The sequence below is a fragment of the Eubalaena glacialis genome, chromosome 13 (assembly GCF_028564815.1).
Source record: "Eubalaena glacialis isolate mEubGla1 chromosome 13, mEubGla1.1.hap2.+ XY, whole genome shotgun sequence".
Classification (NCBI taxonomy): domain Eukaryota; kingdom Metazoa; phylum Chordata; class Mammalia; order Artiodactyla; family Balaenidae; genus Eubalaena; species Eubalaena glacialis.
The window spans coordinates 24,927,176-24,940,444 of NC_083728.1; the positions used below are offsets into that span (position 1 = coordinate 24,927,176).

General features: G+C 39.9%; 2 protein-coding genes across 3 annotated transcripts in view; one reads left to right on the forward strand and one right to left on the reverse strand.

Annotated features, from left to right (window-relative positions):
- ACSS2 (acyl-CoA synthetase short chain family member 2) overlaps positions 1–13,269 on the reverse strand; it is a 50,123-nt gene that overhangs the window by 14,268 nt on the left and 22,586 nt on the right. The window lies entirely within an intron of this gene.
- Positions 4,626–6,682, forward strand: LOC133103435 (zinc finger protein 131-like). Its single transcript, XM_061208825.1, is given in 2 exon segments — positions 4,626–5,530; positions 5,532–6,682. Coding segments are annotated over 2 exon segments (1,779 nt in total). The 5' UTR covers positions 4,626–4,790; the 3' UTR covers positions 6,571–6,682.

A 13,269-nucleotide genomic window follows, 5' to 3' on the forward strand; every position in this document is an offset into this window, starting at 1 on the left:
ATAAAATAGATAACTAATAAGGACCTACTGTATAGCACAGGGAACTCTACTCAGTACTCTGTAATGGCCTACATGGGAAAAGAATCTAAAAAAGAGTGGATATATGTATATGTATAACAGATTCACTTTGCTGTACACCTGAAACTAACACAACATTGTAAATCAACTATACTCCAATAAGAATTAAAAAAAAAAAAGAATCAGTAGGTAATTCTGATGCACATTTAAAGTTAAGAATCACTACCCTCTATCAGCTGATTTCTACCTCCTCAGCCTTGCCTCCTACTCCTGTCTAGGCTTCAGCCTGGTTTCTTTCAGTCATTCTTTCATTTATTCATTTGCTTATTCAACTCCTATGTGCTATATATATGTATAGAAATAAGGCACTGATGAACAAGATAAGCAAGATCCCTGACAACATGGAGCTTATATTCCAATGATAGTGCAGGAAATACACAAGTAAAAGATATAACCAAGATAATTTCAGATTATGATAAGCATTATGAAGGATATAAAGAATGACATAATAATGACTGAGAAATAATTTTCAAAAAGACATCTTAAGGAACTTTCAGACTGTATGCAAAGATTTAACTATAAGAATATTCCCCTCAGTATTATTTTTCAGTTTTATGATTTTCAAATAAGTAATACCTACAAATGGTACTGCATAAAAAGATATGTAATGAGAAGTGTCCCTCCCACCCCTATCCTCCAATCACCCTGCCTCCTGGCAACCACTGTAACTACTATGTTGTGTAACCTTCCAGAAATAGTCAGTATGCAGACAGGGCCACTCCTAGTAAGATGAAGGGTATAGGGCAACTGAACTAGTGAGGAGTAACCAAGAAATCACTTTGGAAGAAGGCTACACCGTTAGCATCTTTCATAAGGTCCTTGGGATATCGTTGAAGATGGAAATTTCAAAAATGAATTTAAAAAACTGAATTTTAATGCTGTTCAGAAGAGAAATAAGTACTTCACAGTCCCCAACCAAGCACGGAATGGGGAGGTGGGAAAGAGCTGCTTCAACGATAGGACAGGCCTATTAGACAAGCATATATACATGCATTTATGTTTATGTATTCTCTTTTTTTTCTATACAAATGATGGCATACAATACACACTACTCTGTATCTTGTTTTTTATTAAATATAATACACATCCAATAAACTGCACAAATCTTAAGTATAGAGCTTGATCATCTTGCTTTATTTTGAAATTTAACAATATATCTTGACATTATCTTCCATTAAGACTTACAGTGCTATTTCATTTTCTTTGTTATCTGCATAATGTTCCACTGTTTGTGTATGCCATAATTTATATTTAACAAATAAATATTTCAGTGAATATCTTTTTTAATATGTCATTTACTCACTTGAAAATATACCTGTAGGATGAATTAGTAGAAGTGAAACTGTTGAGTCAAAGGATATGTACATTTTAAATATTCATAAATATTAGAGGATAGCTACTTTAAGTAAGATGGTCAGGGAAGGCCTCTCTCTGGAGAGATGATATTTGAGCTAAGACCCAAGTAATGAGAAGTAGGCAACTATGTAAGGTCTTGGGAAGAGTATCCTGGGCAAAGAGAACATCAAAATTTGGAAAGGCACTGAGGTGGTAAAGAGCTTGGCCTATTCAAAGAACAGAAAGGAAGCCAGTATGGCTGGAGCATAGTGAGCAAGAAGGGGGGTAAGAATCAGAGGTAGGCAGCAGCCAGAACACATAGGGCCTTGTAGGCATGGTAAGAAGTCTGAATTTTATTCTAAGTAGGTTCCGCCTGGCTTCCCTTATACACAAAGTCCCACGTCCACACTCTTAATCATGCCATTGCCCCTGCTCAGAATGCCTTCCCACCTCCTTCAGGCTCCAGCACCACGTAGCCCCCCATAAAGGTCATTTTGCTCCCTCTTCCTTACTACCCAGAGTACTTATGAAGGAGGTAACTGAAACTCAGAGAGACGTAGTAACTTGGTCTAGGTCACACAATAATAAGTGGCAGAGCCAAGAACAGATCCTCAGGTATTCTGATTTCAAGTCAGGACTCTTTCTCCTCATGCTGTGAAGGACAGCGACTAGCAGGGAAGCCAGGCCTTTGGAGATTTCACAGAAGATTATCAGCTTCTTTCCAGTTCCTGGATAGATGAGTTAGTTACTATACTCTCCTTGGCTTAGCCCTCCTAGGGCTGAGAGGAGACAAGCACAGAGAGCTATCTAAAGTGGGAAGGAACGGGGAGACAGGAAACTGGCAAATGGCCCTGAAGGCCAGATGCGAAAAAGCCATTTCCAAAACTGGCTCACTGACGAGTGGCACACCAGAACATCTCTAGTTACAGCTAAATGCCAACATATACAACACACCCATGCATACCAGCTGACCTGTATGCATTCACATACATAAAATCATATATACTAATATAAAAACACTGTAGAAATACAAGCTGCTTATTTGCACACATAGGCACAAAGAGCATAAGTATATGAACCTAGGCAAGTGTATGTATGTACCACACATTTATGTACCCACGTATGTGTACAGCGTGCCCCACCAGAAACTCTCCATCACATTATTCTGTTTCATTTTCTTCATGGAACTTTCTATGATTTGAAATTATCTCATGTATTTTATTCACTTGTATATTATCTGCATCTTTCACTGGAATATAAACTCCATGAAAACAAAGACCTTGTCTGTTTTGTTCATTGCTACATCCCTAGCACTTAGAATACAGCCTGGTACATAGAAGGTGCCCAGGAATATATAAGCACAAACCTATACAAGAACAGCTTACTTGAGCCCACTTCCAGTTACACACACAGAGTGTACATCCCTCTCCCTGGCTCTGGGCTTAAGTTATACATTATTGATATAGGCACCTTACTCCTTCCAGTGTCTTCTTTCTCTGACATGCACACCCAGCTGGGGCCCCTGGCTGGTTGGGAGAGGGGAGGGGACAAAGTACTAGTCTCAGCCCTCTAGGATGTTAAGAGATTTTTGCTTTGTGACCACCTAGAGGCGTGGGATAGGGAGGGTGGGTGGGAGACGCAAGAGGGAGGGGATATGGGGATATATGTATACATATAGCTGATTCACTTTGTTATACAGCAGAAACTAACACAACATTGTAAAGCAATTATACTCCAATAAAGATGTTAAAAAAATAAAATAAAAATAAAAGAACATCCAATTTAGTCTCCTAACTCCAAAGAGGCCATTTGCTGTGTTCAAGGTCACATTGTACAATAGTTTGTGGCAGATCAGGGACCAGGACTCAGGGTCCAGGCCTCTTTCTTCTACACTGGGAGCTGCAAACTCAAAAATCAATAGGGTTCAGAGGCTTCCCTGCTGGCGCAGTGGTTAAAAATCCACCTGCCAATGCAGGGAACACGGGTTCAAGCCCTGGTCCGGAAAGATCCCACATGCCACGGAGCAACTAAGCCCGTGCGCCACAACTACTGAACCTGCGCTCTAGAGCCCACGAGCCACAACTACTGAGCCCATGTGCCACAACTACTGAAGCCCACACACCTAGAGCCCGTGCTCCGCAACAAGAGAAGCCACTGCAATGAGAAGCCTGAGCACCGCATCGAAGAGCTGCCCCCGCTCGCCGCAGCTAGAGAAAGCCTGCGCGCAGCAATGAAGACCCAATGCAGCCAAAAATAAATAGATAAATTAATTTAATTAATTTTAAAAAAAAGAAATTGAAAAGACAACCCACAGAATGGGAAAAATATTTGGAAAAAAAAAAAAGAACGAAATCTCGCCATTTGTGATAACATGGATGGACCTAGAGGGTATTATGCTAAATGAAGTAAGTCAAACAGAGAAAGACAAATACCATATGATTTCACTTATATGTGGACTCTAAAAACAAAACAAACAAACATAATGAAACAGAAACAGATTCATAGATACAGAGAACAAACTAAAGGTTGCTGGGGGGTGCTGGGCAGGGGAGAAGGATGGGTGAAACAGGCAAAGGAGCTTAAGAGGTACAAACTTCCAGTTATAAAATAAAAAAGTCTTGGGGATATAATGTACAGCATAGGGAATATAGTCAATAATACTATAACTTTGTATGGTGACAGATGGTAGCTAGACTTATTGTGGTGATCATTTTTGTAATGTATAAAACTATCGAATCATAAGGGTTTCATCTTCAAGGAATTCATGGAAAAGACTCTGACAAGTACAGGTTTCTGGTAACTGACTGTACTGCTGAACTGAATGAATAAGCATTTTCAGAACTCTAATGAAAAACTGATGAACTCATAAAAGGGCTAACAAAAGATCAAGATGAAAAAAGAAATTAATTACATGGGACTGAGTGAACTGATGAGGATGATTATAATTTTTGTGACTTTTTGTTTGAATTAAAAAAAAAAAAATCCCACAAGGAAAAAAAAAACCAAACTATCGAATCACTATGTTATACACCTGAAACCAATATAATATTGTAAGTAAATTATACTTCAATTAAAAAAAGCCTAGGTGAAATATCAATATGTGTCAAGTGTAGAAAATGATATGTTTGGAATGTTTCATAATTTTAAAATTTGAATAAGTAAATAAAACTTTTTAATATATCCAGGTGGCCGCCGCCGCCCGCGCCGCGGCCGTCCGGGTCTCGGAGCGAGCGCACGTGCGCCGGCCGGACCCAAGCAGAGGGAGCGCCCGGGCACTGGCAAGGAAATGGCGGGCGAGGCGCTGTTCAGGGTTAGGGAAAAGTGTGGGGCGAGTTACGCCCCGAGAGGGGAGAGTAGAGAAGAACAACCCGACGGCCATGGAGGCCGAAGAGACGATGGAATGCCTTCAGGAGTTCCCTGAACATCATAAAATGATCCTGGACCGATTGAATGAACAGCGAGAGCAGGACCGGTTTACTGACATCACCCTGATTGTCGACGGACACCATTTTAAGGCCCACAAGGCTGTTTTGGCTGCTTGCAGCAAGTTCTTTTACAAATTCTTTCAGGAGTTTACTCAGGAACCTTTGGTGGAGATAGAAGGTGTTAGTAAAATGGCCTTTCGTCATTTGATTGAGTTCACATATACAGCAAAATTAATGATACAAGGAGAAGAAGAAGCCAACGATGTATGGAAAGCAGCAGAGTTTCTACAAATGCTAGAAGCTATCAAAGCCCTGGAAGTCAGGAACAAAGAAAACTCAGCTCCACTAGAGGAAACTACCACAGGAAAAAGTGAAGCAAAAAAAAGAAAGATTGCAGAAACTTCAAATGTTATCACTGAGTCATTGCCATCTGCAGAATCTGAACCTGTTGAAATCGAGGTGGAGATTGCTGAAGGCACAATCGAAGTGGAAGATGAAGGCATTGAAACATTAGAGGATGTGGCTACTGCCAGGCAGTCCATAAAATATATTCAGAGCACAGGTTCCTCTGATGATTCCGCTCTGGCATTATTGGCAGATATCACCAGCAAGTACCGTCAAGGTGATAGAAAAGGGCAGATTAAAGATGAAGATGGCTGTGCCTCTGACCCCACAAGCAAACAGGTAGAAGGAACACATGAAATCACACTCCACTGAGAGTTTCAAGTGTGAAATATGCAATAAAAGGTATCTTCGGGAGAGCGCATGGAAACAGCACCTCAATTGTTACCACCTTGAAGAAGGTGGAGTCAGTAAGAAGCAAAGAACTGGGAAAAAAATTCACATATGTCAGTACTGTGAGAAACAGTTTGACCACTTTGGACATTTTAAAGAGCATCTTCGAAAGCATACAGGTGAAAAACCTTTTGAATGTCCAAATTGTCATGAACGATTTGCTAGAAATAGCACCCTCAAATGTCACCTGACTGCATGCCAAACTGGAGTGGGGGCAAAAAAGGGAAGAAAGAAGCTTTATGAATGTCAGGTCTGTAATAGTGTGTTTAACAGCTGGGACCAGTTCAAAGATCATTTGGTAATACACACTGGAGATAAACCCAACCATTGTACTTTGTGTGACTTGTGGTTTATGCAAGGAAATGAATTAAGGAGGCATCTCAGTGATGCTCATAATATTTCAGAGCGTCTAGTAACTGAAGAAGTTCTTTCAGTAGAAACACGTGTGCAAACTGAACCTGTGACATCAATGACTATTATAGAACAAGTTGGGAAGGTGCACGTGTTACCATTGCTTCAGGTTCAAGTGGATTCAGCACAAGTGACTGTGGAACAGGTCCACCCAGATCTGCTCCAGGACAGCCAAGTGCACGATTCACATATGAATGAGCTTCCAGAACAGGTCCAGGTAAGTTATCTAGAAGTGGGTCGAATTCAGACTGAAGAAGGTACAGAAGTACATGTAGAGGAGCTGCATGTTGAACGGGTAAATCAGATGCCAATGGAAGTACAAACTGAGCTTCTAGAAGCAGACTTGGATCAAGTGACCCCTGAAATCATGAACCAAGAGGAGAGAGAGGCTACCCAAGCAGATGCTGCTGAGGCGGCCAGAGAAGATCACGAAGATGCTGAGGGTTTAGAGACCAAATCAACAGTGGATTCCCAAGCTGAAAAGTCAGGAAATGAGAACAGAACACCTATGCCAGTTTTAGAATGAAATAACAAATGAATATATTTTTAAATTTATGTGTTGAGTTTTTGAACTGATGATGGGCAGTGTGACTGTCCTTAAGCTAACAGACACGTGGACCAAAGTTAAGCTCTTTCATGTTGTGTTGAACAGTTTCTATTGAAACAAACTGATTTTCCCCCACTTGATGCCACAGAGGAGGGATCTTTCCCATAAGTGAATGGGAAGCTTTGAGAAGTATATTTCTGGAAAACTGAAACGGATTATATTCTTATTATATAGTTGGGTACGAATGTATCTATTTTCATTGTGGTAAGGGTTCTCCCTTCTCTCTTTGCCCAGTCATGTACTTCCTCAAGTTTTTTTTCCCCCATATTGTAAAATCAAACGTAAAATCATTAGAATACAAGTTTATGTATTCTAATGCATGTTAGAACATTTGAATATATAGGAAACACAAGGCTGCATGAAGAAAAGTGCATTGTTACTGTGCAGTTAAATTTTGGCTTCTGGCTTTCTTTAGCTTGAACAACACTCTTGTCTACCCTGACAGTCACAGATGTTATCTCTGCAACAGAAACGGTGGTGGTGGCGGCAAATTTCTAGAATGTTTAAAAACCAACCACACCCATGTGCCTTTTCAAACTCAACTAAACTTCTGTAAAGCGCCTCTGGTTCTTTCAGAGTTTGTGTTGCAAGGAGCAATGTAGGTCATGCTATAGCACTCTATATTTTCCTTACAATGACAGCTACCAGTTCTTTTTCACTTCAGTTAGATTGAGAAATTTCATTTAATGGCGGCTGAAGGGCCATTTTCAATTGGGAAAATTCACTTATATCTGTGGTAAACTTTATTTTGATGAAAAGTTGCACTAGTATTTTACCACCAGATGAAAAAAAGATGAGCATCACTTAAAAATTAATGTATTTAAAATAAAGTACAGAGAAAAACATGTATATAATATATCAGGCTTTGTTTTGAATGAATCTTTTTCCCCAATCCTTAATGTAAAGATCTTGTGCTATAACTTTTAAAGCCATACAAATAAGAGTGCTAAACTGTGGACTTAAAAGTAGGTGTGTACATATTTTTAATCAGTATTACTTGGAAAATAAAATATAACAACCACATAAAAAAAAAAAAAAATATCCAAAAAAGAAAACAGCAGCATATGTGCAATGACACTTAGTTTTGGGGGGACAATAGGGAGAGGCAGGGACTGGAAAACTGGAGAACACATGCTCTGGCAAGAAGAGGCATCTAGTACTTAAACTTAGTGTCTATTAACTTTGCCCTCTGGGAATAAGGTCTCAATGTTGCCAATTTTTTCAGTTTTTCAAAGAGGACGGAAATCTGTTTCTAAATTTTTAAGTGTTGACAATTAATTTTTTTAAATTAATTTTTATTGGAGTATAGTTGCTTTACAATGTTGTGTTAGTTTCTTTGGTACAGCAAAGTGAATCAGTTATACGTATACATATATCCCCTCTTTTTTAGATTTCCTTCCCATTTAGGTCACCACAGAGCGCTGAGTAGAGTTCCCTGTGCTATACAGTAGGTTCTCATTAGTTATCTATTTTATGACAATTAATTTTTAAAAGTTTTAAACACTGTGGTCAAACAAAACAATTAATGAGAGATTTAGCTGATGGGCTACAGATTGGGAACACTTGCTGTAGACCCAACTACTTCCCTCTCACCTGGAGGCCATATGGTATGGAACAACTCAAAGTATATAATCTTCTCATCTTTTTCTTCCAGGAAAACTTCTGCAACTACCTTACCCTTATACTCTCCAAATTTTACTGTAATCCATTACTGATTCAAAATATATGTAGAATTAGACTACTTCCCTTCACATCTACTTCTACTATTATAGTCCCAAATCACCATTAGGTAAGTCAGATCATGTCATTCCTCTCCTCAAAATGCAAGTCCTCACACTGGCCTGCTAGTTCCTACATGATCTATTCCCTCATTACCTCTTTGTCCTCAAGTACTCCCATTCTCTCTTCCTCTCCTTCTCTCTCTGTTCCAGCCACACAGCCTCCACACTGTTTGGCAAGAACACCAAGCACACTTTGCCTCAGAGCTTTTGCCCTCTACTTGAGCATTCTTCCCCCAGATAGCCACATGACTTATTCCCTATCTTTGAGTTATTGCTCAAATGTTGGCTTCTCAGTGAGGTCATCCTTGACCACTCCATATAAAAGAGCACTTCTGGTCCACCCCGCAGCCCCAGGTGCTCCAAGGTAACATCTTCCACGAAGTCTTCCCTAGTTTCTCTTTTTCCCCACCTACCTCAAAGCTGAAAGTTCTTTCTTCCTTCTGAGTCCCTTTATCTCACTTTCCTTGTGATCTATTGGTTTACATTGTATTGCATTTATTGGGGCCTTATCTTTCCCCTTATACCCTGGGTTCTTGAAGGGCAGGGATCATGTCTTCTTCGTTTCTGTCTCCTCTAAGCACAGTAGGCACAGTAAGTACTTAAGGTTCATGGTCAAATCATTGAAAAACTTATGATTGATTAATGACAGGGAATACTAGAGCTCTCCTCTTAATATGAAAAGGATAGTCATTGGATTGGAGATTTTAGTTCCCTAGACTAGCAGAAAAGTAAGGCACAAGATAGGAGGAAAGAGCTGAGGAAAAAAATAGGTGGGGAAAACTGGGTTCTTCACAGAAGCATCAGAAGGCAGGATCTAACCTAGTGGGTTAGGTCTTCCAGAGGAGAAACATCCCGATGAGAGGAGTCAAACCTGTTATAAAAGGAAGACTGGGGCTTCCCTGGTGGCTCAGTGGTTGAGAATCTGCCTGCCAATGCAGGGGACACGGGTTCGAGCCTTGGTCTGGGAAGATCCCACATGCCGCAGAGCAACTAGGCCCGTGAGCCACAATTACTGAGCCTGCGCATCTGGAGCCTGTGCTCCGCAACAAGAGAGGCCGCGATAGTGAGAGGCCCGCGCACCGCGATGAAGAGTGGCCCCCGCTTGCCACAACTAGAGAAAGCCCTCGTACAGAAACGAAGACCCAACACAGCCATAAATAAATAAAAATAAATCTAAAAAAATTAAAAAAAAAAAAAAAAAAAAGGAAGACTGGACTGATCTGTTTAGCCTGGAGGTGAGAAGATACTGAGAGGCATGATAGTAAGTCTCAAATATCTGTATCTCTGTTGCCTCCACCCTAGCAGAAGCCACCTTCATCTCTTGCCTGGATGACCACAGTGGCCCCAAACTGGTCTTCCACTTCACTCTTGCCCCCTTCCAATCCACACATAAACCAAAATGACCTATTATAAACACAAACCAGACTACAGCACCTCCTGCTTAAAACCTTTTAGTGGCTTCCATTGCATGTAGAAGAAAATCCAAACTTTTACTATGCCTTGTATCTTCTCCAACTCATCTTATGTCATTGTCCCATTCTGCTTAATAGACTCCAAACACATTAGCCTTCTGACCGACAGAACATGCCATGTTCTTTTCCTATCTTTCTTGAACTCTTCGAATGGTTTGCTCTACCTCATGTTTCAGATCTCAGTTTAACTGTCACTTCCTAGTAAGGCTTTCCATGACCACCCCAAGTAGCATTAGTCCTTCCTGTTATTCTTCATCACAAAACTGTTTATTTTTTTCATAGCATTTTTCTCAAGCTGTAATTATTTTATTATTTACTTACTTTTTTTTTTTTTTTGCTAATTGTCTGTCTCCCCTACTAGACTGTAAGCTTCCTGAAGGCAGAGACCATTTTAGTCTTGTTCACTGCTGAACCCCCCGTACCTTGCAAGGAACCCTGTATATAGTAGATGCTCAATAAATACTTGCTGAATGAATGAACCTGAAGGATAATTATGGGAAAGAAGCAGACTAGCATTTTGTAATTATAAATGGAAGAGCTAGGTCAATTGGGAGAGTTCAATATAAGGAAAGCCTTTCTAAATGTCAGAGCTGTCCAGAAGCATAGGAGTGTGCAGGTTGGACCAGGGAAACCCTGACATCTACCGGATCATTCTTGAGGGAGTGGGGTCCTTGGAATTTTCATTTTATAAGCAACCATGTGATTCATGTTCAGTGAAGTTTGAGATGACCTTTAAGGCCCTTCCAACTTTGAGATTCTTTGATTCTGTAAAATTAAGAAATAATGTGTTCTATGATCCATAAAGCACTGCACAAATGTGAAGCACTTAGATATAAGTATACCCTCAAGTCATTTTCCCTTTCACCAAGGGAGCAGGGAGTGGGAGCAACATAACTTGACCAATTAGCAGCTTAATGTTCCCTCTGGGTACTCCTGGCTGAACAGGGAAAAAGGCTGGAGGAGGAGGTGGGAGGAGGCAAATACCAAAGACTGAATCATAAATCACTTAGAATGCCAGAGGAGGATAGGGCTTTTGATGTTCACCACGCTTATTTACAGATGAGAAACCTAATGCACAGATGGGAAGTGATGGCCTCGAAGTTACTTAGCACATTAGTAGCAGCATTATTCTAAAGCAGAGCTATCCAATATGGTAGCCACAAGCCACATATAGCTATTGAACACTTGAAATATGGTGGAGGAACTGAATTTTAATTTAATTTAATTTAATCTATTTTAAATATTAACAGTCACCCGTGGCTAGCTCTAGAGTCTATATGTCTCTAGTTCAGGGCATTCTCCTGCTAAATGACATGGCCTCCAAAAGGGCAATGTTGTTTCCAAAACCAGAATTAGCATAAAAAAGAAAATCAAAGTGTAGGAGTCCTGAGAACTGTGGGGTTAAAGTCCACCAAATGTGGATTTTAGTATAGCTATGATCACCCAAGAGAATTGAAAACATACATTCATACAAAAACTTGTACACAAAGTTTGTAGCAGCATTATTCATGATATCAAAAAGTGAAAACAATCCAAATATACATCAACTGAAGAACGGATAAATAAAATATGGTATATCCATACAATGGAGTATTATTCTGCATAAAAAGTAATGAAGTACTGATACATGCTACAACATGGATGAACCTTGACAAGATTATGCTAAGTGAAAGAAGCTAGACACAAAAGACCACATATTGTATGATTCTATTCATGTGAAATATGCAGAAGAGCCAAAGCCATAGAGACAAAAGGTAGATTAGTGGTTGCCTAGGGCTGAGGCAAGGAAAGTTGGAAGAAAATGAAGAGTGATTGCTAATGAGTATGGGGTTTCTTTTTGGGGTGGTGAAAATGTTCTAAAATTGATTGTGATGATGGTTGCACAACTCTTTGAATATGCCAAAAGTCACTGAATTGTACTTTAAATGGGTAAATTATATGCTATGAATTATATCTGAAAAAATTTTAAACTTACTGTGGTTTTGATTAGAATTGCAAAAAGCACACAGATTAATTTGGGGAAAAAAGCAGACATCTATACAAATCTTCCTTTCCTGAAAGATTGTACCATAGCACTATTCATTCATTCATTCATACTGTTCATTCATTCATACTGTCTCTTTCTATTTGCCTAAAGACTTGGCACTTATTTGTTTTATTTTTAGCATTATAGTCATATGTATACACCTGTTTCCCTCACTGGATTGTGAGTTCCTTAAAGGCAGGCAGGACATCCTTTTATCTGTTTCCTCCTCAGTGCCTAGCACAAAGTTTGACACACAGTGGGCACTTAATACATAATTGTGAAATGAATGGATAAAAGTATGAACAAATAAACTCTGCTCACATGATCAGCCAGATCTAGGCTGATCAGAGAGAGAAAACATGGAAGGAAAGAGGGGATAATAGAGCATACAAATGAAGAAGACAGATGCTAAACAGGCAGCGGGAAACAGACACAGAGGAAAAATATTTAAAACTTATGGAATGGGATTTGGAAACATATCAAGAAGAGTTTCTTGAGCCCCTACAGTGGGCTCAGTTCTGGACTCTATGCCGTAGAAGAGACTGGAAGAAGCCCTTGGATATGCGGTTCAGGCTGTGGGACACGTGCTTTGCAGTTTGAGCTATAATTACACCCTGTTCTCCTGCGAGCTATTTTCAGGCTTTGCTCCAGAGACCTTGTGCCTGTTCCCCCTGGCCAAAGTGGCTTTGGTGACAGTTGGATTCCACACGTCTTCTCTGTTGAGAAGGCAGACCTGGGCCAGTATAGAAGGTAACCCTTTTCCCGTTGCCTACATGCCTGCTTACAGGAGGGAAATCATACACATTCATTCCTACCATCCAGTTGTTCCTGGATGGAACAACTATGCTAGCCTTCCTCAAAACAAGCGAATGAGGGCAGCCCTCTTAGCTCCTCTATTATCACAGCATTTGGAATGCTGCCTTAAACAGGAATATGCCTGGGTTAGAAAAAGAAAGTGGGATGAACAGCCAGGAACAACATACTACATGTACATCAAGTCTCTCAAGTATAACAGACACATGCAAAAATATTCACTTCAATGGTTCTTTGTTATTTAGGTAGATATCATAGTTTAAATCAGTAGTTTTCAAGCTAGAGTACTCTATTCCTGTAAGTACCTGAGCAGGAAAAGTTTTAAGAGAATAAGTGTCCAGAGACTCAACTTTCATATGTAATCTTTCCTAACATTGATCTAAGTTGGCTCTCCTTTCCCACTTTCTTTCTCCCACTTTATAAAAAAATGCCATCTCTCTCTCTTATCCCAAACCTTATTATGCCTATACAATGCTGAGGTTAAAAAAAAACCTCCAGAGTGCCAAACAAAGGGACAGTTTGAAAA